Source organism: Pleurodeles waltl, chromosome 7, assembly GCF_031143425.1.
Source record: "Pleurodeles waltl isolate 20211129_DDA chromosome 7, aPleWal1.hap1.20221129, whole genome shotgun sequence".
In the NCBI taxonomy this organism is placed as follows: domain Eukaryota; kingdom Metazoa; phylum Chordata; class Amphibia; order Caudata; family Salamandridae; genus Pleurodeles; species Pleurodeles waltl.
This window is the reverse complement of record NC_090446.1, coordinates 1,367,399,303-1,367,426,357: the sequence shown is the minus strand read 5'-3', so window position 1 is coordinate 1,367,426,357 and position 27,055 is coordinate 1,367,399,303. Positions and strand designations below refer to the sequence as shown.

General features: G+C 47.8%; 1 protein-coding gene across 1 annotated transcript in view; it reads right to left on the bottom strand.

Annotated features, from left to right (window-relative positions):
• Positions 1 to 5,824: 5,824 nt before the first annotated feature.
• GFY (golgi associated olfactory signaling regulator) overlaps positions 5,825 to 27,055 on the bottom strand; it is a 73,647-nt gene continuing 52,416 nt past the window's right edge. The window contains exon 4 of the mRNA XM_069202046.1: positions 5,825 to 6,743. Within this exon, the coding sequence (XP_069058147.1) occupies positions 6,544 to 6,743 (200 nt within the window). The 3' untranslated portion in view covers positions 5,825 to 6,543. The remainder of the gene's footprint in view (positions 6,744 to 27,055) is intronic.

The following is a 27,055-nucleotide window of genomic DNA, read 5'->3' as shown; positions in this document are numbered from 1 at the left end:
TGTCACTGGGTGCAATGGCCATGTCCAGGGGACACTGGCCCCCTGTGCTGGCCATTGGGGTGGTGGGGTGGTGAGCATGACTCCTGTCTTTTCGAAGACAGGAGTCATGTGGTATGGATGGTTTTGCATCAGAAAATTACGCTAGGCTGGTTAGAGTCTTTTTTTTTTTTACTCTAAACAGCCTAACGTCATTTTTTGGTGCAAAACCCCCTTCTCCCATACCGCCACCCCCATTCGGCTAACATAATTTTTTTTTATGCTAGCCCACCCTTTGCGCCGGCTTGCACCATTCCAGAAACATGGTGCCTGGCTGGCACTCAGGAATGGTGCAAGCCGGTGCAAAACCTTCTGCTGCAAAACTGTGTTAGTGCAGTTTTGCACCAAAATGTATAAATATGCCCCGAAGACAAAGTAGTGCAAATTGCTGTGCTGCCTTACTCTGCACCATGGAAGTGTTCCATGGGTCTTGTGGTGGGTTTTCCCACACTAGACCCATGGATTTTGGCACTGCCCCAGATTTACTGCTGAAACACACAAACCAAGGGCAGTGGGAAATCCTTCTCCTCCCCCAACCCCCCCATAGAGTAGGTGAAACGAGGAGAAATATTTTCCTTGTTTTTCCTTCTTTCCATGTGTGCTGTAGAATGCAAGAGGAATATGTCTCAGGAGATTCTGTTTGTGCAGGAAGGTGTACTTTCATGCACAAAAACAAACCTCTTGCAACACAGGCGTCTGTGCACCAGGGTGCAAGAGTACCTGCATTGGCGACTCAGTGTCGCCTATATGATGCGGGTGACAAAGCTAATAAACTGCTGGCCTGGTTGGACGGGAGGGAACGCAAGAGATCGTGGGTCAGGGAGGTGAAGTCTGGGGAGGGTGCCCTGTGTGGGACCAATGAGTCCATAGCAGAGGCCTTCGCCACGTACTATGAGGAGGTTTATGCCTTGGTGACTTGGATGACTGAGGCGGACTGTGCGGACCTCCTGCGGGACATTCCGCTCCCAGAGCTCTTGGTGGAAGGGAGAATCGAGCTGGACGCTGAGCTGTCAGAGGGTGAGTTCACTGTGGCGTTGCGGGGGCTCCAGTCGGGTAAAACGGCAGGACCAAATGGACTCCCGATGGAGTTGTTCAAGTGTCTGGGGAGCAAGGTAGTAAAACATATGCTGCCCATGCTTCAGGAGGCAAGGAAGGTGGGAGTATTGCCGTCGGATCAGCGGCTTGCGACTATCGTATTGATCCAGAAGAGGAATAAACCCCCGGAGATGTGCGCCTCCTATAGGCCCATCTCCCTTCTAAATGCGGAGGTCAAGGTCCTGGCGAAGGTCCTAGCAACCAGATTTCCTGCAATTATTACCAAGATAATTCATCCTGATCAGTCAGGCTTTATGCTGTCCAGATCCACGTGGCTGAACTTGAGGAGACTCTATGGAGTTCTGCACATGACGGAACATCAGAATAGTGAGCAGGCGGCGCTGCTGTCCCTCAATACTAAAATGGCCTTTGATAGCGTGGAATGGCCCTATATTATGGCAGTCCTTAGAAGGTTTGCAGTGGGCCCACGATTCCTGGCCTGGATCAGACTGCTTTATCACAAACCGATGGCTCGGGTGCGGGTCAGTGTGACGCTGTCCCGGCCCTTCGCCCTATATAGGGGCACCCGACAGGGGTTTCTGCTCTCCCCGATACTATTCGCGCTTGCACTTGTGCCCTTGGGGGAGTAGATCAGGCAGGATCCCCTGATTCGGGGTATTGATTCTGGAGCTGCATGGGAGGAACGTATCTCCCTGTATGCAGATGATATTCTGCTGTATGTCACCCGGCCCGACAGTCCATTGATAGGATCATGCAGATCCTTCGCACATTCGGGGACCATTCCGGCTTTTGGATTAATTGGGACAAGTCGTTGGTGTTCTCTCTCGGGCCCACCCCTCACCCCCGGGTTGTGAAGTACAGATCTCAACGGATGGTTTTAAATTCTTGGGGATATATGTGACCAGGAATCAGGAGCGTTTTCTCTGGGAAAACCTGCAGCCTTTGCTCGACAGATTCCGTAGGGATGTGGCCCACTGGAGGGCTCTGCCTCTCTCTCTCTCTCTCTCATGGGAAGAGCGGCCCTCTACAAGATGATGACTCTGCCCCGTCTACTATATGTTTTTCAGAACACCCCTTATAGGGTTCCGGCGGAGGTGTTCCACCATTTGGATCGCAACATCGGACTGCTGCTCTGGGACGGGGGCTGTTCCTGTGTGGCGTTGATGAAGCTGAAACTTGGGGGGGGTACGAGGGTGGGCTAGCTATTCCGGACACTCTTCGTTACTACTGGGCGTCCCAACTGGTGACTATTAATGACTGGGCCTTTGCGGATCAGTGGGACTCGGCATTCCAGGTGGACAGACAGAAGATGGGCAGGGGGAGATATGAGCAGGCCCTCTACACCCCTGCGAGTGTGTGAACGCTGCCGGTGCACACAGCGACAGTGGTAAGGGCATGGTGCGATGCTACCCGCTTCCTTGGTTGGGGAACTACCTTGACTGCTCGGACCCCCCTGTGGTGTAGTGATCTATTGGGGGACCTGAAGATCCTGGGCAGGTTCCGCGGGTGGTCCCTGCTGGGGATTGAGCATCTGGGGGATGTCTGGAGAGGCCAGGCACTTGTAAGTTTTGAGGTCCTTCAGCAAGAATATGCTATGGCGGGCACAGAGCGGTTCAGATACTGGCAGCTTCGACATGCTCTGGGTAGATACGTCCCGGAGCATGAGCAATTGCCTAAGGCGGCCCCCCTGAAGGACTGCCTTTTGACAGGGCCTCTGGAGGCAAAGGCCATGTCCCTAGTGTACAAGAAACTGCTGAATAATTCCCCGACCTGATGACTTCCCCGTGCACCAAATGTCAGGCAGACTTGGGGGCACTGGACTACGAGGACTGGGGGGGTGGGGGGCGGAGTCCTCGGGTGGTGCTGATCATAGCACGACTCAGATTGATTCAGTTGCGGATCCTACACAGGGCATACTATTCCAGGGTGGTATTGCACAAGATGGGCAGGGCAGAGACCTCACAGTGCCTGCAGCGATGTGGGTTGGAGGGTACCTTCCATCAAATACTATGGACTTGCCCAGTCATACAGACATATTGGGAAGGGATTGCCGGGTTAGCGGCCCAGGTGCTGGGGAGAGAGGCCCCGTTGGACCCCAAGCTACTTCTGCTTAATGTGGCGGGGAGGAACACTGGCCGAAACACCAAGCATTGTGGTTTGCCATAGCTGCAATAGTAGCCAAACGCAACATAGCGCAGGTGTGGGGTGCTGAATCCTCGCCAAGTATCCCTGGGTGGGAGATGGATCTGGACTGGTGCTGCAGTGCTGAAAAAGTATTCTATGAGAGCAGGGGCTGCCCCAAGAAGTGGGAGAAAATCTGGGGAGCTTACAGGCGTACGGTGTGACCTGTGGTGGGCTGGGTGCAGGCGAACGGGGGGTGGGATTGAGATGTACCTGTCTATGCGATGGGGGGGATTGTCTAACTGAAATGTCAGACCCTGGAAATTTGTTACTTGCTATGATTGGTTTCTGAGTAGCAGATCAATGATGGGACTTTTATTGCCGTCTGCTATAGTTTCACATGGCTGTTTCGTTGTTTAATAAAAAGATTTATAAAAATTTAAAAAAATAAAAAAAGAGTACCTGCATTGGAACTAGGCAGCCAATTGTGTGCCAGCACAGGAGGATTGGACAGGGATGCGCTGTATTTCATAAATATGGTGCATTCCTGCCCTTTCACATTGTTGTAGGGCAGCGCAGCAAGAAAACTTGCTGCCCTGCCCTACGCCAATTCCCCATAAATATGGACCAATGTGCTGCCTAGCACAGACACACTTGCACCAGAGTACTTGGATTCTTGCTTTGCATACAGAATTGTCTTTGTGTGGGGGGGGGGGGCCGTTCCTGCCATGATTATCTATGTATGTTTCTCACTGACTGCAGCATGCATTGAAGTGTTAGTGACTTGGCTGACTACAGTTCAGTTTCATTGTTACACATCAACTGAGGGACCCAATTGATTTATTACATTCCAAAGTTTACCTGATGTGGGATACATGGCATGCCTCATGAACCATGGGCATTGCATTGAGGCACCCGTAAAACAGCCATGGAGCCCCTCTCTTGCACACACTGATGCTATACTGCATTTTGGGCAGTGGTGCATTGCTCTGTACCTTTACGTCATTCAAAGCCACAGGAAGTGGCTTTGCGTCCCTTAACCTGTGTGACTCGAGAGTTTGTATTACATGTGTACCATGATGTATGGTGCATGTATGAGGTACCCCCGTCAGACATAAGACCCTATCTTCATCAACAGACACAGAGATGGCTATTATGACATACATTTGCTACTGTTAGTTGATCTGTAATGTACTTACGTTTTGCTTACCAACAAGGAGGCCATTTCCATATTGCCCATTCTGGAACTGGTCATTTATGATGGAGTGCTGAAAGATGTATGCATCATGCACCCTCCCTGGGGATCTAGCCAGCACATTTCTGAAGATTCCCCAATGGTCCATGATGGCCTGCACACTGATTCAGTATGTGTACTTCTGGATCCTGTACAGATGTGATATTGCAGCATGGGGAACCGGTTGCACATGTTTACAGTCCATAGCCCCAAAGAAAAGTGGAAACCCAGCAATGCCATAGAAGCCTTGCTTGGTGTACAGCTGCTGTTGCTGTGTTTTGGGGAACAGGAGGTACTGGGGTATGAGGCTGACTGCATCCAGGACAAAGGGGAGGAATGCAGAAAAAGATGGTTGTGGTATTCCTGCCACTCTGGTTATGGTCTGGAATGAACCAGATGCCAGCATGTAGAGGACTGCCATCAGCTTCACCTGTGGAGTGATGTTGGTGGGCCTGTCAGTTGGTGGTTGCAGCCTTGGCACAATCTGGTTCAGCAGGCATATGATGGACTCCTTCTTGAGTCTATAATAGGTGATACCCTCATCCTTCTTGAGGTCAATGAGGGAAATCCTCTGGTGGTAGACAAACTCCCTTCTCCTGCACTGCCTATGTGTTGACGGTTGGAGTGGTCTCCTCTCTACTCCTCACTGAAAAATTAGCATCTCCATGCTGTAGTTGAGCTTGCCAAACTGCTTTGTCCGCGTTCTATTTATGTACCAGAGCCACTTATCATTTCTTATGCCTGGGTTGCGGATGTGCAGGAATTTTGACACATTTTAGGTTCTACGCACCACTTTCCAATGATGCATCACTTTTTTCAGAAACCTGTAAATGTCACTGCGTCTGTTTTACGAGGAAATGCCTACCTTGCATATTTTAATATCTGCCTGGGACAACCGGTTCTGGCGCGGGTATTTCCCAATGCAGGCTACAAAAACTGACACATTGGCGTGAACGTGTCACCTTGTAAATATGGAATACTGACTGTGCCGCTGGAGCGTCAAAATTATGATGCAACAATGGCGCAAGTCACTTGTAAATATGCCCCTCAATGTCTTGGGGTTCTACGTGGGAACCATAGTATGAAAATTAACATTTTTTGTAGCTGGTTGAGATATGGTTCAGAGTACACTACATCATATAATCTGTTGCAGTAAAGTGCATCTTTGGCCTCCCCTTAAGGTCCTTTGTGGGCTATCATGGGTAAGCTTTAATTAGTCATATGCCCTAACATCTTCTGCTGACTTAAAACTGGTGTATGTTTCTTACCTTGTGACTTGCCAAAGTATTCTATGGATGCTGTTTACAGGAAGAACTAAGAGATAAGAACAGACACAAAAAAAGCAGATTACCACAGATGGAAAGGGCATTGTGGATATGAAGGATTTTAATTTGTTCCACATTTGGTCTACACAAGGCCAGTATTTAACATTTTTATTCTTCTTACACGCCATGTTCACATCCGCATGCTGTTTCTTCGTCAATGTTAAAGTGCAATTCAGCACACTGTCATCTCAGGACAGTCTCAGTTCAGACCACCTTTAATTCGCGCCACTGTCAACTCTGGTCGCTGTCAACGTGGGTCACTGTCAACTCAGCCCACTGTTGACTCGAATCACTGTCAAGTCAAGCCACTGGTACCCCAGCAGTGTTAAAGTTGGAGAGTTTGGGGATTTTCGAGAAGGAGCCAATAAAGTACCCTGTTTGCTATCCAAAGGAATGTTGCTATTCCAGGTAGGAGATGGGGATAAGCTCATGGAAGACATTACTACACATTTATCAAGTAATTTATGAATAGAAAAGCAGAAATCACAACATAAGTCATGTTTGGGAGTAACTAGTATCTTAAAGTATATTCACTGCTCTGGTAACTATTTCAGAAGATCCTTCTGCCTTCGAAGAGATATATCGATGGCTGACTCTACCCTGGCTCTGGCCTTTCAGAGATGCTGACATGTCAGCTCATCTCCTGGGTTCCTATAAGCCAGTCAGTTCAGTTTCTAGTGCAGGTTGGTAGGCGATAATCATTCCACTTTAAATTTAGCCTTCTGCTTCCCATGTCCACAACAGAAATGTGGATATTTCTTAGCCTCGTATTCAAACAAAATTTTTGTTTTGGTCCAAGGACTCCAGCTGGATGGTTTCCTGGGTGCGGGTGGGATGTGAAAGTCCTGCGGGTGGCTGTGGCACTTCCCCGCCAGCTTTCTGCAGCTTCTGCAGGGTGTGCGGTGAGTGCTCATGTGAATCACTGAAGGAAAAGAAGTCATAGTGGTCCATTGGCGTGTCCAGGTGTAGAACTAGGGACAAAGAACAGAAAGAGGCAAAGAATACATGAAAACTGAAAATATTTGCTGATATTACTTCTGTTGCTGCTGTTCTGTGAGGGTCACCATACACAAATCTCAACTGTAGGTAACCCTCTACCCTAGGCTGTCCATGCTAACTGCATCAGATCTAAAGCAGCATCTTGGAATGTTTTAAATCACATATTTGTCATGGCCTATAGGTATTTGGGGCCTGATACACAAACCCATGTGAAAACTGTGTTGCACACTCAGTGGTTTGCAAATGGGGATGTAATTTGTGACTGACCTATGTACTTATAGGTCAAAACCCCAACTGCACATTTGGAGGGAGTCACAAAACAACCTGATTAATCAATATGAGGTGGATTGCAATTTGCAGCTCTCTTCAGATGGCTACAATTCCATGAATTGGAGCCTACAGAGGACTGCAAACCACCATCCTTGCATTTGGCTTCCCAAAGGGGAGACATTTTTTAAAGCAGCCCATATCCTTAAATAAACAGGGGCTGCTTTAAAAAAACAAGTGTCCTGTTTGGTAACACATCAGGGGACCACTACATGCCCGCCACCAAAGCTGTCGCTATGTTTCCCACAAGGGAAACTGTTCCCAATGAACAGCTTCACCTTTGGGAATCACTTACCAACCACTCTGAGGTGTTAGTATCTTTTAAATGATTTGCAAGCACCGCTTAAACTATATTTTTATGGTCATAAACTCTGTGATTTTGTTCTTAATTCTGACGACTTCTAATCATATATGAGTCAAAATGTGTATTTTTATTTTTGAGAATTTGGGACTATGTGTAGTGTGTGTTTAATTGAGGGCATTGTAAAACTACTATCATATAGGTGTGCATGGACAGACTGCCTATGTAAGAGCATGAAAGATTGTAAAACTATCCCCCTATAGTCATGATTAGAGAATGGTGCTGAAAAATGGAGTGAAACGAGTATTTGATCACCCCCTGTGTACCCATTAAGGCTCTCTTCCTAGGACCTGAAAGTTATGAAATTTTATCTCATCAGTGATGTGCTTGATAAAGGCTGTGAATTGGCTGGAAGAATCAGTGACCCTCCCTAATCGGTGAATGGCTGTTCCTTTGATTTACAATTGGGATGAACAAATATGATTGAGAAGCATGTCTGCTAGTCACGTGGGTGCCTGTTTTGCCTGTGGTATTTGAGTACAATTCAGCACATTTTCTAGAGAACCTGCAAGGTAGCAGATGTTTTCACTGGTTCTCTTGATGAGATAATAAATCCTGCTTCTAGTTATGCTGGTGACATGGAGGCTCTTTTGGCTCCCTGGGAGTTGTGTACCTTTCTAGTCTTTGTCAGTCTTTGCTGGGAGGCATTCATGGATTTAATTTGTGTTTTGTTTTGTCTATTTTGCCTTCAAGGATTCAAGGGCTGGGAATTTCATCTTCCTCTGAATGCTGCAAGTCCAACAGAATTTGTTGTTCCTTCATTTTCACAACTCTGGAAAGAGCCTTCCCAAGGAAAGTAGCTTGTCTCCTTCACTATTCAATGGCCTGCTAGGGCAGGCTTGACACTCTGTCAGACTGGACTGGGAAAGATTGGGTGAGTCTGGAGTTTCCTCTTTATGGTATTCTATCCTGTGTAAGGTATGTATTCCTATACCTAGATAACTGTATTGGGGTAGTGGTATTTCTGATCACTCTTTGACTAGAGAATATATAACCTGTTCACACACAAGTGCAATACTGGATTCGTATTTCCATGTGGATGAGGTTGTTTGATCCCTTACTTGACAAATAATTGAAGTATAGGATCACCTATCCTATTGTACTAATTTAAATGAAGTGGATACACCTGCTGTCTAACTTAACTCAGAACCACATCCCCTTGATGATAGGCACAATCTGGCATGGAATCTTTTTTCCATCTGGTAGCAGCACAACCTACTACCACATCAACAAGCTCAAGTGGTTTCTCTTCATAGTGGATGGGTACTTGACCCCTCTCATGGCCAGTTGTGTAACCACACTAACTTAAGAATGTTGCTCGGGGTGCGTGGTCTGGCCATGGAAAGAATGGCCACCTGATTGAAGAGCTCCGCGTGCTGGTGTGTGCCTCTGGACGGCAGCAGAGCCGACGAGCTGCTAGGGGTGCACCTCCTTCTCCCCCACCCTTCCCAGTCAACAGGGGTGAGCCCCCGAGAACCGGTGGGGATCGCCTAAGGGGCTAGGGTGCCCTAGTGGATTCTGCGGCCTCTGGGCTGATGTCTGGGCCTGTGAGGCAAAGAGGAGCCAAAGGCCCAATTTTTGATGATCAGCTGCACCCAGCCTGGGGGGCGGCCATCGTACAACTGGGGGCACACATCCTTCCTCCTCTTCCCCCCACCCCCAGATGACTGTACTGAGCCCTCAATCGTCGGGAAAGGGCACCAGAGTGGACCCCGAGACCCAGGAGCCATTGTCCGGCCTGCCGCATATCGTGATGCAGCAGGCCCGATCATCAGCATTCTACCACAAGTAGCCGCCGAGGACATGCTGGAGTGACCTGATGGCCAGCAGAGCCTACAGGGGATTGAGGGTGCACCTCCTTCCTCCTCACATCCCCCCAGATGACTCAACTGAGCCCGCACGGTAGGTTCGGGCCACCGGAGCGGCCCCCATGGCCCAATATCTGGTCCTGCGGCATTGTGTGGAGCCACAGGCTTGATTCTCATCTCAGCGCCCCACCGCACGCAGCCACTGAAGACACGCAGGAGTGGCCTGTCGACCGGCAGAGTCGATGAGTAACTTGGGGCACACCACCCTCCTCCTCACCCCACCTCAGATGACTGCACTGAGCCATCACATGCCGGTGGGGATCTCCGGAGTAGACACCGTCGCCCAGGAGCCAACACCTGGGCCTGTGGCATAGTGTGAAGCCACAGGCTCGATTTGTCAGCACTCTGCTGAACACGGCCGCCGAGGAGCTGTTGGGGGAGGCCTGATGGTCTGCTTGACCACCCACCTGGACTAGGCTTGCTTTTCACAGCCCTGGACATACCACCAAGCAGACTGACCTAACAGCCCAGCACAACAATGGATGGCAGGGCCATGGAACATGAAGTGGGGTACTATCTCCCACCTGGCCGGCTGACCTGGTGCTAAAACATCCCTGGTCTGCCCGGAACAGGAGTTTGCCACTCCCCACCCTTCCTGATGTGGCAGGAACCACAACCCCATCCAGGCCGCTGGGGTTCACATAAGACATTGCAAGGTCAGGGGATCCTTGCTGGGACCCAATAATACACACTTTGGCCCGGAAGAAAGCACATCCCATGGACAGGTAATTGGCGCCTCCATACAAGGCGATACAACCCTGCAAGCTTGCAAACCTCACACCCAGGACCTGCTATTGCTACCGCTGCCACAATATCTTTGACGACCTAGAGGCCCTACATCACGTCGAGTCGCCTCGTCCCACCTCCTTGCATTGCGACAGGTGACCGCATGTAAAATAACTTTGCTACACTTGCACTGGGGGACCAAGGGGTCCGTAACGCTAACAGTACTAACACGATGGGGAAGCCTTTTGGAACGGGGTCACCCAACTCCAACGTCCTTCCTAGTGCCATCGGTGGCAGCCTTCTCCTGCATGGCGATGTCCGCCAGCAAAGCTTCAGGTAAATCTACTTGTCAGCTGCTTTTTTCAGAAGCTATTTCACAGCCACAACCCATGGCCTCTCCTCCAGCTCCTATTGGCTCAGGCTTCATAGACGTTTCAGCAGGCACATGCTCAAACACTGCCATGGAGCACATACTACAGGAAATTTCTGCAGTGGGCCTCCGTCTGGAAGCCATGGACTTCAAGATCACAGACTTGTCCACGGGCTCCAAATCAATCTGGGCGGACATAGCCGGCTTCCAGGACAGGGTCACGGAGCTCAACCATCGCCTCACTGATGTTGAAGGCAGATTAGAAGTCCTGCCAGACAGAGACGAAGAACTGCAGTTTCTCCGAAACAAGCTCATGGATCCAGAAGTTAGGATCAGGAGGCATAATGTCTGCTTTTTTGGAATTCCAGAACCAAAAGAGGGCACAGACGTCAGAGCTTTCCTCAGGGACGTCCTCCCAGAGCTCACCGGCCTTGCCTTCTCCACACACTGGAATTCCAATGGGCCCACAGGATCAGTTCCTCCCTTAAAGACACATCCAGGGAACCTCGCCCATCATAGCATGCTTCCATAGGCACAAACAAGTGTGCCAGTTGCTAACAGCTGCACGAGCTCACGGCCCACACACCTACAAGGGGCATGAAATCCGCATTCCTGTCTCTCCGGCCTCAATTAAGAAATGTGAATAACGAAGGATGGCAGGTTGAGGGATTTCTTTGACCCGATCGAACTGTGTTAATTTCTGAATGGCCTTATTGCCCAGCCCATGGAACATGCACCCAGAGAACTGTTGGTGAGCTCCTACGCGGTAGGTGGCTCTCCCTCACAAACCGCCCTCAGCGATCATCAAACCAACTCAATATCACAGAAAAGAAGCAGAACTTTTGACCAACCACCAAGGTCTCAAGATGGTAGAGACAATGCCCTCCAAGCTGTGGTGGGCCTTACTCAGGACCTGTGCAGGGACAAATCGAGATCTCCATTGAAACCTCTGCCCCCTGCTGAGTAACACGCATACAAACTTAGGGGCCATTGATGAATCGCTTGAGGACACTCAGGATGTTCACACAACAAACAGCTAAGCATCCCGCCTGTACTTTTCCGCTGATATTGCAATAGACCTGTTCCATGATCTCTTTTGTTTAGTTTCTGGTTTTCCCTAGGACCTGTTCGTGGCTGTCCTATTACTGTTTACTGAATAACGTTTAAAGCACTGATGTACCATCTGTGCCATAAGTTTATAATTCTGTAATTTTGTTTTGCGGGATGTTCATTATCTGATGCTGGACCTCCTGTTTTTCTGCCCTGCTGTAGGAGGCTGGACTGGCTTGTAGTGAGTACCAAGGGGTACTTGCACCTTGCACCAGGCCCAGTTATCCCTTATTAGTGTATAGGGTGTCTAGCAGCTTAGGCTGATAGATAATGGTAGCTTAGCAGAGCAGCTTAGGCTGAACTAGGAGACGTGTGAAGCTACTACAGTACCACTTAGTGTCATATGCACAATATAATAAGAAAACACAATACACAGTTATACTAAAAATAAAGGTACTTTATTTTTATGACAATATGCCAAAGTATCTTAGAGTGTACCCTCAGTGAGAGGATAGGAAATATACACAAGATATATATACACAATACCAAAAATATGCAGTATAGTCTTAGAAAACAGTGCAAACAATGTATAGTTACAATAGGATGCAATGGGGATACATAGGGATAGGGGCAACACAAACCATATACTCCAAAAGTGGAATGCGAACCACGAATGGACCCCAAACCTATGTGACCTTGTAGACGGTCGCTGGGACTATTAGAAAATAGTGAGAGTTAGAAAAATAACCCTCCCCAAGACCCTAAAAAGTGAGTGCAAAGTGCACTAAAGTTCCCCTAAGGACAAAGAAGTCGTGTTAGAGGAATAATGCAGGAAAGACACAAACCAACAATGCAACAACAATGGATTTCCAATCTTGCGTACGTGTGGAACAAGGGGACCAAGTCCAAAAGTCACAAGCAAGTCGGAGATGGGCAGATGCCCAGGAAATGCCAGCTGTGGGTGCAAAGAAGCTTCTACTGGACAGAAGAAGCTGAGGTTTCTGCAGGAACGAAAAGGGCTAGAGACTTCCTCTTTGGTGAACGGATCCCTCTCGCCGTGGAGAGTCGTGCAGAAGTGTTTTCCCGCCGAAAGAAGCCAACAAGCCTTGCTAGCTGCAAATCGTGCGGTTAGCATTTTTGGACGCTGCTGTGGCCCACGAGGAACCAGGAGGTCGCAAATTGGACCAAGAGGTAGAGGGGACGTCGAGCAAGACAAGGAGCCCTCTTAGCAGCAGGTAGCACCCAGAGAAGTGCCAGAAACAGGCACTACGAGGATGCGTGAAATGGTGCTCACCCGAAGTCGCACAAAGAAGTCCCACGTCGTTGGAGAACAACTTAGGAGGTCGTGCAATGCAGGTTAGAGTGCCGTGGACCCAGGCTGGACTGTGCACAAAGGATTTCCGCCATAAGTGCACGGAGGCCGGAGTAGCTGCAAAAGTCGCGGTTCCCAGCAATGCAGTCTAGCGAGGTGAGGCAAGGACTTACCTCCACCAAACTTGGACTGAAGAGTCACTGGACTGTGGGGGTCACTTGGACAGAGTTGCTGGATTTGAGGGACCTCGCTCGTCGTGCTGAGAGGAGACCCAAGGGACCGGTAATGCAGCTTTTTGGTGCCTGCGGTTGCAGGGGGAAGATTCCGTCGACCCACGGGAGATTTCTTCGGAGCTTCTAGTGCAGAGAGGAGGCAGACTTCCCCCACAGCATGCACCACCAGGAAAACAGTCGAGAAGGTGGCAGGATCAGCGTTACAGAGTTGCAGTAGTCGTCTTTGCTACTATGTTGCAGTTTTGCAGGCTTCCAGCGCGGTCAGCAGTCGATTCCTTGGCAGAAGGTGAAGAGAGAGATGCAGAGGAACTCGGATGAGCTCTTGCATTCGTTATCTAAAGTTTCCCCAGAGACAGAGACCCTAAATAGCCAGAAAAGAGGGTTTGGCTACCTAGGAGAGAGGATAGGCTACTAACACCTGAAGGAGCCTATCAGAAGGAGTCTCTGACGTCACCTGGTGGCACTGGCCACTCAGAGCAGTCCAGTGTGCCAGCAGCACCTCTGTTTCCAAGATGGCAGAGGTCTGGAGCACACTGGAGGAGCTCTGGACACCTCCAAGGGGAGGTGCAGGTCAGGGGAGTGGTCACTCCCCTTTCCTTTGCCCAGTTTCGCGCCAGAGCAGGGCTAAGGGGTCCCCTGAACCGGTGTAGACTGGCTTATGCAGAATTGGGCACATCTATGCCCAAGAAAGCATTTCCAGAGGCTGGGGGAGGCTACTCCTCCCCTGCCTTCACACCATTTTCCAAAGGGAGAGGGTGTAACACTCTCTCTCAGAGGAAGTTCTTTGTTCTGCCATCCTGGGCCAGGCCTGGCTGGACCCCAGGAGGGCAGATGCCTGTCTGAGGGGTTGGCAGCAGCTGCAGTGAAACCCCAGGAAAGGCAGTTTGGCAGTACCAGGGTCTGTGCTACAGACCACTGGGATCATGGGATTGTGCCAACTATGCCAGGATGGTATAGAGGGGCAATTCCATGATCATAGACATGTTACATGGCCATATTCGGAGTTACCATTGTGAAGCTACATATAGGTAGTGACCTATATGTAGTGCACGCGTGTAATGGTGTCCCCGCACTCACAAAGTCTGGGGAATTGGCCCTGAACAATGTGGGGGCACCTTGGCTAGTGCCAGGGTGCCCTCACACTAAGTAACTTTGCACCTAACCTTTACCAGGTAAAGGTTAGACATATAGGTGACTTATAAGTTACTTAAGTGCAGTGTAAAATGGCTGTGAAATAACGTGGACGTTATTTCACTCAGGCTGCAGTGGCAGGCCTGTGTAAGAATTGTCAGAGCTCCCTATGGGTGGCAAAAGAAATGCTGCAGCCCATAGGGATCTCCTGGAACCCCAATACCCTGGGTACCTCAGTACCATATACTAGGGAATTATAAGGGTGTTCCAGTAAGCCAATGTAAATTGGTAAAATTGGTCACTAGCCTGTCAGTGACAATTTGAAAGAAATGAGAGAGCATAACCACTGAGGTTCTGATTAGCAGAGCCTCAGTGAGACAGTCACTACACAGGTAACACATTCAGGCACACTTATGAGCACTGGGGCCCTGGTGAACAGGGTCCCAGTGACACATACAACTAAAACAACATATATACAGTGAAAAAATGGGGGTAACATGCCAGGCAAGATGGTACTTTCCTACACCTGCCCAACTGGGGTCTACAAAGGACCCTCTTCCATCTTCCATCACAACTCCTCGGACTGTCATAAGTCCTCTACCACTGAGACACAGGGCTTTGCATGGCGGGCGCGGTACGCCCCATTTCCCCCCCTTCCTTATCCACCCCACTCATCGTCGCCCATTTTTCTTTTACAACCACCACCTCCCAATCTCATCTCCTTCACTCCTGCCCCACTCATCATCCTCGCCCATTTCTCTTTTACAACCACCACGACCCAATCTCATCTCCTTCACTCCTGCCCCTACCCCGACCCTAATCCAAGCTTGGCACTCCAGCTTGAGCCCATTTCAACACCCACACCCCTCTGTAAATGGCTACCTTTAATGGACACCTGATCGACTCCGATGATGGCTGCTCTACTAGGCTTCTCCGTAAAGATGGGCCCCTAGCCCTTCTGACCCATGCTGATGCTAACTCTATGTACCCCCTCCCCATTGGGCCCGGGAAAGAGCACGAGGGGAATACTGCCGCCGGCCAGGAGGTAAAAATACTTGGTATACTTGGCCATCACAAGCACGCTGCTTATCCATGTCATCTTTTCCTTCAGAAACCCTGGCCTCCTAATGCGGGATCAGATACTCTACACTCCCCTAGGGCACCCTTCCCCTCTCCCCACCCTGCTGGTTGTGAATAGCTGTCCCTCCCTCCCCTCAACGTTCCCCATACCCCCTTCACTTGCCCCTCCTCAGCCCCCCTTTCAAAGCTGTCCCTGATTCATCTCAGCTATTCTCTTCATCAGCTCCCCACACCCCCCCTCCCCAGGCACACCCGGCTTGCAGGCTACGCAGGATCAGTCCTGCGGAATAGCAGTATCTAGAGCACCCAAGGTATCTCCCTCGGTTCCGAACCTACTTCAGAACACCTTTCTTTTTTTGCAAGTTCCATTCCTCTCTACCTTTTTCCTGCTTCTTTTTTCACCTCCTTCTATCCCTCGTTCAATCTCTCTAGCTGGTCTGACTCTTTCCTTGCGCAACCAAGGGATTTCCATTCCCTCCCATCCTTCCCCCTCCATATACTGACCTTGATTGCCTTGGCCACCACTTCAAGCCCCATAGACCCTGTAGCGGTTACTCCGCCTTCAAGGGCTTGCATGCCCGATACAGGAATGGGGACTACCTTCCCACCGAAGACCATATCATGGAATGGTAATGGCCTCACGCACTATATTAAAAGAAAGAAGGGCCTGTCCTATTTGCAGTCCAAAAGAGTAGACATTGCCCTACTACAGGAAACACACCTTTCCCCTCTGGAATCAGAGGAACAGGTGGTTCTGGCTCAGACGGAAAATGCGGGGTTGAGATTCTCCTCCGCAGATTCTTACGATTCAAAGTACTCAAGACATGGTCTGACCTGGAAGGAAGTTATATCCTCACCAAACTCAGACTTGGGGATTGCATGATATGCGTTGGCTCCACATACGCCTCCACGGCCTCCAAATGCCTCATCTTCCTCCTCAATCGTCTACTGACGGAGATTGGAGCCTACCAACATCTATTAGGAGGGCACTGGAATTTGGCTTGTGATGCTGTTCTTGACTGAACAGGAAGGCTAGACATAGGCAACAATGCGTAAGAGCATTGTTGGGGAACATGCTATCGGACCGTGGTCTGGTAGACCACTGGCGTCTTTCACACCCGCAAGACCGAGAGTACACCTTTGTTTCGCTGGTCTATGGGTCACAATCTAGGTTGGACTACTTTCTCACTACCCACAGAATGGTTCCCTTGGTCAGGGAGTCTCACATTCTAGAGGCCACTTTGTCAGACCACTCCCCTGTTCTACTTGCACTAGACTTTTGCCTTGTCACCCCGGGGCTCAAGCCATGGCGCCTGAATTCTTCGCGATACTGCACACCACAGGGTAAGGACCAATTTCTCTGTCACATTTCTAGCCAACAGTAAAGGATCAGTCTCCTCCCCCCGGGTTTTGTGGGCAGCGGCGAAGGCGACAATAAGAGGTCAGCTCATTCGTGATGCCGCCATCGCCAATACCCAAAGACACTCTCGTCAACAAGCTCTGGAGGAATCAATAGCGACATGCACCTGCGAATACACTGTGACCCCCCTCTCCTCTCACATGCTGCCGCCTTGAAAGGGCCAAAATGGAACTCAGTGCCCTGTATACTTTTAAGACGGAATATGCACTGCAGAGGATGAAGGGATGACACTATAAGCAAGGGGAAAAATCAGGCCACCTCTTGGCAGCCCAATTACATCAGCAGGAAGCAGCGCTAGCTATGCCGTCCATACAGGCCAATAGCCTGCGAGTTCGGGCACTTTTATCAGACCCTATACACCCCCGAAACAGAGGTGGACCACACTCGACTCGCTCCTTTTTTCGACTCGCATACCTAGTCTTACCGATGAGGGCAGAGGACTGTTGGAGGGCGAAATAAGCAAGAAGGAGAAAATGCAGGCAATATCCATACTCCCTTACCACAAGGTCCCGGCTGAGGGTGGATTCTCATCGGAATTCTACAAGTGGTCGGGAGCAGGGACGGTGGATCCATTGTATGAGGCCTTCTGAGGATTGGAAAGTACAGGTTCTTTGAGCCATATCTCTAAAAGGGCATTCATAGCGGTCCTGCCAAAACCGGGGAAGGACCCTCTACTGTGATGTAGCTATCGCCCCATTGCCCTACTTAACAGGGATATCAAGATACTCGCAGGGGTCCTGGCGACCCGCCTTAAGAAAGTTATCATGTCCCTTATTCATCATACTCCAGAAACCATCTCCGTACCCTTTCACATACTCTTTGGACTGCCAGGTACTTGCAAGACGAGACCTTCACCCTCTCCCTGGATGCTGAAAAAGCATTTGACAGGATAGAGTGGTGGTATATTTTTGAGACCCTGAGACGCTTTGGATTGGAAGATGGGTTCATAAACAAAGTCCGTTGGCTATACGATTAACCCAAAGCGCAGGTCAACTGTGAGGGATTCCTTTCAGACGCATTTTCCATTAAACAGGGAATTTGACAAGGCTGCCCACTGTCGCCATTGCTGTTCCTCCTAGCTGTCGAGCCCCTGGCAGCTTCTATTCGGCAGTCACCCCTCATTGCCGGTATTCCCATCCAGGGCTCAACTCCACAATCTACCTATGTGCCGACGACATATTGCTCACAATCACGGACCTCACTCACTCACTCCCAGCATTACGATCTATCTTAGCCGAATTTGAGGCACTGTCGGAATACAACATAAACTGGGATAAAAGCGAAGCACTTCCTCTGTCCCTTGTGACCACATGCACTGTATTAACAGAATTCCTGAGTCATTGGAAACAGTCACGCCCTAAAGACCTGAGAATCTACATTAATAGAGGCCTGGAACATATGGTGACAGACAACCTGGAACCACTGCTTACCCGCACCAAGCGGGATTTTGAAATATGGTCCCACCTGGGTCTCTCCCTGTGGGGGAGGGTACAGGTGGTCCCGTATGGTGACTTTACCACGATATGCATATGTCCTTGGGATGTTACCACTACAGGTTCCTATGCCTATGTTCAGAGCAGTGGATGGATGCATACGCGCCTTCTTATGGGGATCGCAGAGACCACGGTTATCTAGAGCTAAACTCATAGCTCGTTGTGAGTGCGGAGGGCTAGAATTACCGTCTGTGGAGCACTATGCATTGGCTCTACACCTTTCTCAACTTGCCTATATGCTCCCAGGAGCGCCAGATCCACCTATGTGGGTGGAGACTGAACACACACTGTCAAAAACCTCACAAGGACTCAGTTTGCTCTACAGCACCAGAGATATGTTGCTCCGACCTGCCCACCCAATGATACAAGCCATGTTTAATTACTGGCGCTGGGCTCACCACTTGTTAGGAGTAGATCCCTGGATTCATAATCACGCGCCACTCTCAGGTAATGCCGGTTTGCTATTTGGGGGGGAAATGGCTGACTGGGAGGGATGGCAATCGAATGGCATTTTACATATTGATCAGATCTTGGCTAATGGAAACCTGAAGCAATTTACGGTCCTACATGAAGAATTTGGCCTATCCGGACACCAATCTTGGTGCTACCTACAGCTCCAGAACTGCCTTCATCGCCGCACAGGGACCCATGCGTGGATGCTCCAGTACTCCCCAGTGCTTGCCTACCTCAAGTCTGACCTTGAGTCTGAATCCAACACTACACTGGGATCTGAACTTTCTAGACTGACATTTGCTCAGGGCCCGAACCTCTCCATGGTAGTATGCGGCAATGTACTTATCCACTGATGTTTATTGATGTAAGTGCTATAGTGAGATTAGCTCGCTTCATTGTATTGTTTTGTAATATGCTGCTTCAGTTTATCAATAAAGATTGCGAAACAAAAAATAATGTTGCTCGGGATGTGAGAAGCATAAACTCAAACTTGGGCCACATTAGGCCTACAGTGCAGGCACATGGCTGCTATGTCGACCATCAGAATACTGGACAGGTCCCTGTTCTGGGGTGGACGCATAATTTGGCCAGTCTCTTCTATGCAAACTATTCAGTTGAGTCATGAACTTACATCACCTTAGTCTCTAGTCTACTTGTTGTTCAATTACTCTATTGTGCCCCCAATGTACACCTTCCATCCATGACTCTGAAGCATATACGGTATTGTCAGATCACTGCATAAGACTAACTGAAAATGAAGCATGTATATGTTTGCAAAGAGGTGGAAGAGAGTGGAGTGAATGATTGGGTCAGGTCCTAGGTGGGGAGAGCTGGAGAGGTCAGGAGGTGCAGGTCTAGTACTTGTGGCCTATCCTAGGTGACTGAAACTAACTTCATGTACTTCAATGTTGTGTGGTAAGAAATGCATCTGTGGCAGATGAGGTGAAACAGGCTGACTCTGTCTTTGAGTTTTGATGTGGGCTATGGGAATTCTACACTTTCTTCAGATTCATGGCGCTCCTGTCCAAAGCAGATGTACTTGCTACATAGGGGGCCAATAAAGCAACAAGTAGCTATGCGGTTACAAGCATTTTTATCTGTTGCAATGCTTCCTTCTACAGTTTGAGCATGCTCATTATTGTCTGTAGCATGGGGTACTCAAGTATTCAGAGTAAAGGTCAGCTTACCAGTGTTTTGAGTAGAACGGTGCAGCTAGGCATTAACCGAAACCTGGCACAATATTGAATGTAGTGAGATTTTTTTGTTATCAAGGTAGGAGAAATGGAAGCAAGGACAGGCACTTTTGAGGGTCTCTTTATCCATGTGGTCATGAAAGGTTGCCACATTCACAACATCCTCCATGTGTGAATTTATCTGACAGAAAATATATCACCATTTGAATATTTGTTGCAAGTCTTCCAAAGACGAGTTCTTACTTTTGAGCCCACAGACTAGATTTTGTAGCAGTCAGTCTTGAGTGGAAGGATTAAACTACGTTTGGTGGCCTTTCATGATTCAAAAAAATTAGACCTGCATCAGTTAGCAGTAGGAGACAGTTATATTTTATTATTTTCACGGGCACTTCCATCTTATTAGATCCCTAAATCTCCTATTATACTGTATATATGTTTTGGTTACCATTCTTTTATGAGTTGACTGTACTTAACTACTGCACTACGTATATCCTTTTACCCAACACTCGCCTAAAGAGAAGCTCTGTGATCAATCCTTCTACAGCCCTTCTACCAGAAGAGCGAATATTATGGGGGCTTTTCGGGCATTACTGTCTACCCATCTAATGACAATCCAAACTTGACTTCTTTTTTAGTCCAGTTCATTCTTGGCACAGGATTGTATCTCTCTCAGATTTTGATTCCAGAGGAGGGTAAGAGCTGTTGCTACCACTGAAAACATGACATTAAAAGTATCTACTTAAGAGTGGACTTTAAGTGAACTTTGTCAGTGTTTCAAGGAAAGACCTCAGGGATTTGTCTGCTTCTACTTGTACATAAAATTGTGTTATAGAAAATTGAAATAGGTTCTTAAGGTCACTTATGACTGGTGCTGGGTAACTCACTGGTGCCTTGTCACCCCAAGCTCAGAATTAACTATATTGCTGAAGTTATTGTGCTTTGTCCCATCTTGTACTGAGCCCACCTGCACAGCAAGCCCCTACTGGGAACTTACCTTAGAACTATGAATAGCACCACTTGACAGAGCTACTAAAATTCAGTGGTTGTCACATCTTAAAAACGACCTTAGGGAATTAGGTTTTGATTAGCTCTGTAAAACCCTCTACTTTTTGAAGTACATACAATTAAGATGATCAAGGAGAAGTTCCGGCTCACTAAACGTAGGGAAACTGTGCAAGTACTGTGTACGACTCAAAGAGATATAGATATCTTATCCCCAAAGAAATCGTTATTCTTGAATTTTATTTAGACACTATCCAACCTGAAACATGTACAATCTTAGGTGTGGAGCAATGGCAACAAAAAATTGCCTCTACAGGTGGAATAAAGTGGAGTCTAGTAATGGCATTTGTGACTGTAACGTAGGGGGCAGAGACTATTCCACACTTATTATTTTCTTCATCAAGACATGGGCTGTCTGTGGGAAGCAGCTGGTCCCTTGTTTAAGAACCACGGGGTTACAAGGTACACCAATGCATTAGCTTAGTGCTATGGGACTGAGCGGACATGAAAGTACTATGCAGTGGCATCATGCATTTGGTTTGATTTGATGATTACATGCCTAGCAAAACTGTTTGCAGAAATGAAGTTAAAAAATATTGCACATAGCGTAATACACCTTATTGTACGCTGTTGCAAAGGCAGATGTTAAAGTTGACATTATTGGACCCTATTCCAGTACCTGAATAGTGTAGTTGACATAACTATTTTGTATATATAGGTCACATAGCCATCCATTATCATGAACAGGCTTTTCAACAGTCATTTATTCACTGCAGTTACACCACGGCAAACAGAAACAAAGCTTGTTTCCCACAGCTGTGATGTCCCAATGTTCAGCCCTGGAGCTAGAGCCTGCCTCCAAAAGTCTATGCCTATTTCTCTTTTTAAATTGCCACAGTTTGAAAAGCCTGTTCTCAGTAGTGGATGGGCTTGGAACCCATATACAACGTACAATTCTAGACTGAGAACTGTGAACAACGAGAATGTTGGTGACTTCAAAGACAAACTCAAGCTTCACTTTTTATTATGTCACTCAGAATCCCTTGGTGAAAACCATCTCCATTATTCACAGCTACCCGTCTATAATCAAATCTGTTACTGCAAGTGATACCACTCAAAGTATTGGATGCTGTATCTTCAAATGCCATTTGCTATTTTTATCCTATTCGCTATGTACTTTATCTTGTAACATTTATATGACATTAATGCATGTATTGTTATGGTTTTTAGGTAACAACACTTAATACTGCTTGATTGACTAGCTAACCCTTAGTGATGATTTATTGAGCTCTGAATAAAGTATGTGAGTGAATTGTCCCTGGTGTGTGCTGTGGCCACCATAATTTCTTCCATTGTAATATGTAGTATAAATCTAATTCAAAGAAGCCAACTGGTGTCTAGGAAAGCCAGCCCTCTTTTTCCTTCCCTGTACTTCTAACAATCAGCAGCAGTAGACATTCCAGAATGTTTGTTTGGTGATCTCTGTTTGGGGTTAAAGAACTATTAGAACATTGGAATGCTGGGCGTTCCATTGGAGACATGGAGTGCTCTGGGCTTTTACTGGCTGGTAAAAGCGGGCAGCATCAGCATGCCAATGTTCTTTGTTCATTGCTGTGAACAAAGGCCTCACAGAGCTCGAGGGGATTTTAATCCCCTCTGCTCTGTGAGGACTTTGTTTTATTTATTAGAACATTCTGCCCTCTAGTGGCAGAATGTTCTAATAGCCTTATAGCCCTTTGTAGCTGGGCTATACCGGCAATTAAAGTCCTGCTCACTTGTTGAAGGCCCTCGCCGAACATTTGCGAGGGCCTTTATTGGCTGGTATAGCCCGCTACGGCGGGCTCTAAGGCTATATTATGTCATCCTTCACTGGAAGGCTCTTTATTGTAACTGATCCAGTTCCAGTCTCCAAAGCAAGTTCTAATACTAGAATTGACTAGCACAATAGTTCTCAAACTTTTTAGAACCACAACCCAATTCTTAGAACGCCAAATTTTCATAACCCATCTAGCTTTAGTGGACATGAGGAGGGCCCTTTTTAATATAACTAAAGCATTGTGTGGCAGCGCATTGTCATTTACAGACAGCACATTGTCTATTGAAATGACCACTAAATTTGCACTGAGATCCAATGTTATGGTTAAAACCATATTGAATACAACTGATAATGTGTGGAAATCGGATTTCAGCGAGTATTTATCATTTGTGCTCCCCCAAGTAAAGTGTATTGCTTTGTTTTGATCCTGCTGAAATCTTTGTTTCCATCATACTTCAGAATAACAAAAAATGTGTTTCATTTTTGCTTTCCAAAGTGCTGAATGTGTACAGTTCATTTACACATATTTACATTTCGTGTCATACAAAAATGGCATCGTACAGTTTCCTTTCAAACACCTGCACCCCAGCAAGATTGTCACATAATTCACTTTACTTTTCTTTCTCTGACAGCAAAATGAGAGAAGTTTGTAAACACCAATCCCATGTTACACAAAACAGCAATTTGTCAGAAGCCATAGCCTGACATTTGACCTCTGTCTTGAAGCGCAGCAAATGTGACAATAGAAATACATGGTTTAAAAGCATCTTTATTTACTGCTTGAACTTTCATAACCCACCAAAAATCGTGTTGCGATGCATCCACTGTTTAGAAATACTGGCCTAGCCTATAGATCAATTCATATGTGTGTTCAGAGTAGGACTCATGCTGAGAAGAGAGAATCGTCCCTCCATGGGGTGGTTTGGGTGCAACAAAGTGAAAGTTAGTATCAAGTGAACCTCTATTCACATAGGACAGTGAGGCCACCATGAAAGAATACACGGGGTGATTGAGTTGCTGCACTGTGCAGATGGGACACCCTTTGTGGTGGGAGCCACAGGCAAAGAGGAGAGGACAAGTATGGCGTTCCCCCGTAAGAACAATGAGCCATATCACAAGTGTGGCTAAGGTTCCAAAGTCAAGGACCACAATCTTAACATATTCCCCAATAGGATTCCAAGACACATGATAAAGGGTTTCACTACAGAGCCCTAGAACAGGGCGGGTCCACAGACCAGGCTGCCACAGTTGAGAGATCTGATGGGGGCACGGATGAGGAGTACTGTGGCAGCTAGCATGATGAGTGAAAAAGGTGTGAGACCTCTGAGGAGGTGGAGACTGAAACACTGTTGCAGGTCTGAATAGGGATGGCACAAGCACCTCGAGGACAGAGTGCACCTACTTTATACCCATGATCCTGATCATGTGGAGCAGGCTTGCTACGGTGCCCGCTAATAAAGCAACAAAGGGAAACGGGCAAACAAATGTGGCTGCTTGTGCGGTAGGAGAGAGAGAGGATCCAGATGGGGTTGCCTTGTCTCATGAAGAGAGAGAATTATGATTAATGAAATGTGGGAGACTAAGACAGACAGTAAGAAGAAATCAAGCTTAAGGTCGAGGCAGCAGATTGAGGTGCTAACGGTGGCATCATTGGTTGGACCGCAATCCTTGAGAATGGGGTATTTAGCTCGTCAAAAGATGGACAGCCTTGGGATTGCCATCAGGCTGTATGAGTGTTGGGGAGGAAATTATTGATGGATTGGAAGGAGCATCTTTGGAGGGCAATGGTTTGGTGGTGCAGGAGACAGAGACTGGAGTCTGAGAGCTCAGGGACAAAAGGGGCAGGCAGATGGTAAGACTCACAATCGTGGTGCCACAATGGAGGAGAAGACGAAGTGAAGAAGATGTAAGTATGTTTAAAGGGTGGATCAATTAAGGAGAGCATTGGGCTACAACATGTGGAAGACACACAGCTTTTGCAAGAAAAGTGACAGAGGGGAGGTTGAGTTGTGTGAAGAGACTGAAATGGGTGTGGAACATAGGCGATAGGAACAGCAACCCATAGCATGAGTGTGCCAATGACTGCTGGGGGCTAACAAATATGTTGACATACTTCAGCTATTTCATAGGGGAACACAGAATAAAGAGAGGTCGAAGGTAGTGGAGTGGGGGTTTGTGAAGCATTCCTGGGTACCTAGCAACAGAGCAGACTTCAAACCAAAGGGTCCGGATCGATCATTATGTTCCTCAGAATTGAATTAGATCATGTTGCAGTGGTGTCTTCTTTGCCAGCAAATTTGCTGCATCGATAGGGCACATTGATGTTGAAGGTGGAGAATAAGTGGACAGGTGAGTTGTGGGATGAAGCAATTCAAACTTGCAAGTTGATCACATTGGGTAGGATGTCCTGCAGACAAATGGCATATGCTGTGAGGGGAGCATGGAACTAAGCCATGGGATATTTGTTACTGACAGGATTTGCTGATCTTGATCACATTTCTGGATGGCTGCAGCTGTATTAGAAGTTGACAATGGACAAACACAATGACAAGGACAGAGAAAAACTTTTCTGGCACGTTGGGTGCAGAAGGTTCTGCTTTACTGGTATATAGATTAATGGGTAGCGGGGTGGCTAAATGTAGGCAAATTGAAAGCATAGTGCGGACTTTTTTGAACTGCTTTCCAGCAGTACAGTTGTAGTACTCCCCTTGCGATGGTAGGGAGAGGATCTCTGAAACAAGAATGGGACATTTCGTATTGCCGAAGCTGCAGTGGTGAACATAATAAACAAGCTGCAGCCAGTGCTCCTTGGAGCTATGAATATTAAAGGAATGTGGCATTTCAACAGCTATTAAAAGAAGGTGGCATTTCATTGCCAACAAATGGAATGTCATATTGGGAGCATCTCATGCACTGGCACTGGCTAATGAGGAGGCGGAGGCATTATCTTAATTTCAGCAGTCGAGATCCTGTAGGCTAACCCTGGAGGTGGAGCAACGTGGCATGGTGGAGAGGGAGTCGCAGATGAAACAGAGGGGCTTAGATCCTTTACAAGGTGCGGCAGGAAGAAGTCAAGAGAAGAGAGGCTATGATCTAAAGATCACAAGGCAAGAAGGAAGGGTGCAGAAGTTTTTGTAATCTCGCCATTAGGCAGGAATATGTCCCCTGTGACTAGTTCAGGGAGATTGGAAGGACTAGGGGCCAGATGTAGGAAGCCTTTTGCACGTCGCAAACTGAAAAACGCAGTTTGCAACATGCAAAAGGCCGTTTGCGATGCACAACCTCAAATTGCGAGTCGGTACTAACTCGCAATTTGAGGCTGCGACTCGCAAATAGGAAGGGGTGTTCCCTGCCTATTTGCGACTGCATCGCCATGCTGAGTTGCTTTGTAACCGCGAATGCGGTCGCAAACCAACTCGCAGTTACCACCCACTTGAAGTGGGTGGTAACTCATTCGCAAAAGGGAAGGGGTCCCAATGGGACCCCTTCCCCTTTGTGAATGACGTAAAAAATGTTTTTTCAGAGCAGGCAGTGGTCCTATGGACCACTGCGTACTCCGGAAGTTTTTCTTTTTGCAACTCGTTTTCCTTTAAGGAAAACGGGCTGCAAAAAGAAAAAAAAAACTGCTTTATTAAAAAAAGCAGTCACAGACATGGAGGTCTGCTGTCTCCAGCAGGCCACCATCCCTGTGAGTGCATGGACACGCTATGGGGTTGCAAAATGCGACCCACCTCATTAATATTCATGAGGTGGGTCTTTGCAACCCCATAGCGAGTCGCAGAAGGTGTCTGAGACACCTTTCTGCATGCAATTTTGCGAGTTGCAATTTGCGAGTCGGTATGACTCGCAAATTGCAAGTCGCAAATTTTAACTTACCTACATCTGGCCCTAGGTAACTAGTGGAAATGCTTCTGGGGATGCAAATCAACTGGGAGGTGAATTTGTGAGAGATGAGGTGGCTGGGCCAAGTAGAAGAGCAAGGCACGAAACAAAAGACAGGCGCTTACGATGGAGTTGCTGGAAACGGTTAAACATCAGACGAGATCTGTGGGTGCGTCCGCTTGGTGATGTTAATTGAAAAGAGCTGTTGTTAATATCCTGACTCCTGGCATGCTTGCCCTTCTGAGGTGGTAAGGGCCTGGGATTGTGCAGGTACAGTGGTGGGAGATTTGATTGACAGCAGTCAGTTGCAATCGATACCTTGATAGGAAAGACAGAGGTGGGAGGGCGATGTTCAAGGACTAACCATGAAGTGGATTTTTGTTTGCCACTACATTAGGAATATATTAGTTCAGAACAGGGGTGGCAAGAAAGAAAAACATAATTGACTTAGGGGAGTGGCAGGTTGAAACATTAGGGAGGCGCTGGTGCATTTGAAGGAAATGTCAGGCATCATGTTACATGAGCACTTGAGAAGTGGTAGCAGGCTTCCTTGACCTGTTTGGTGCC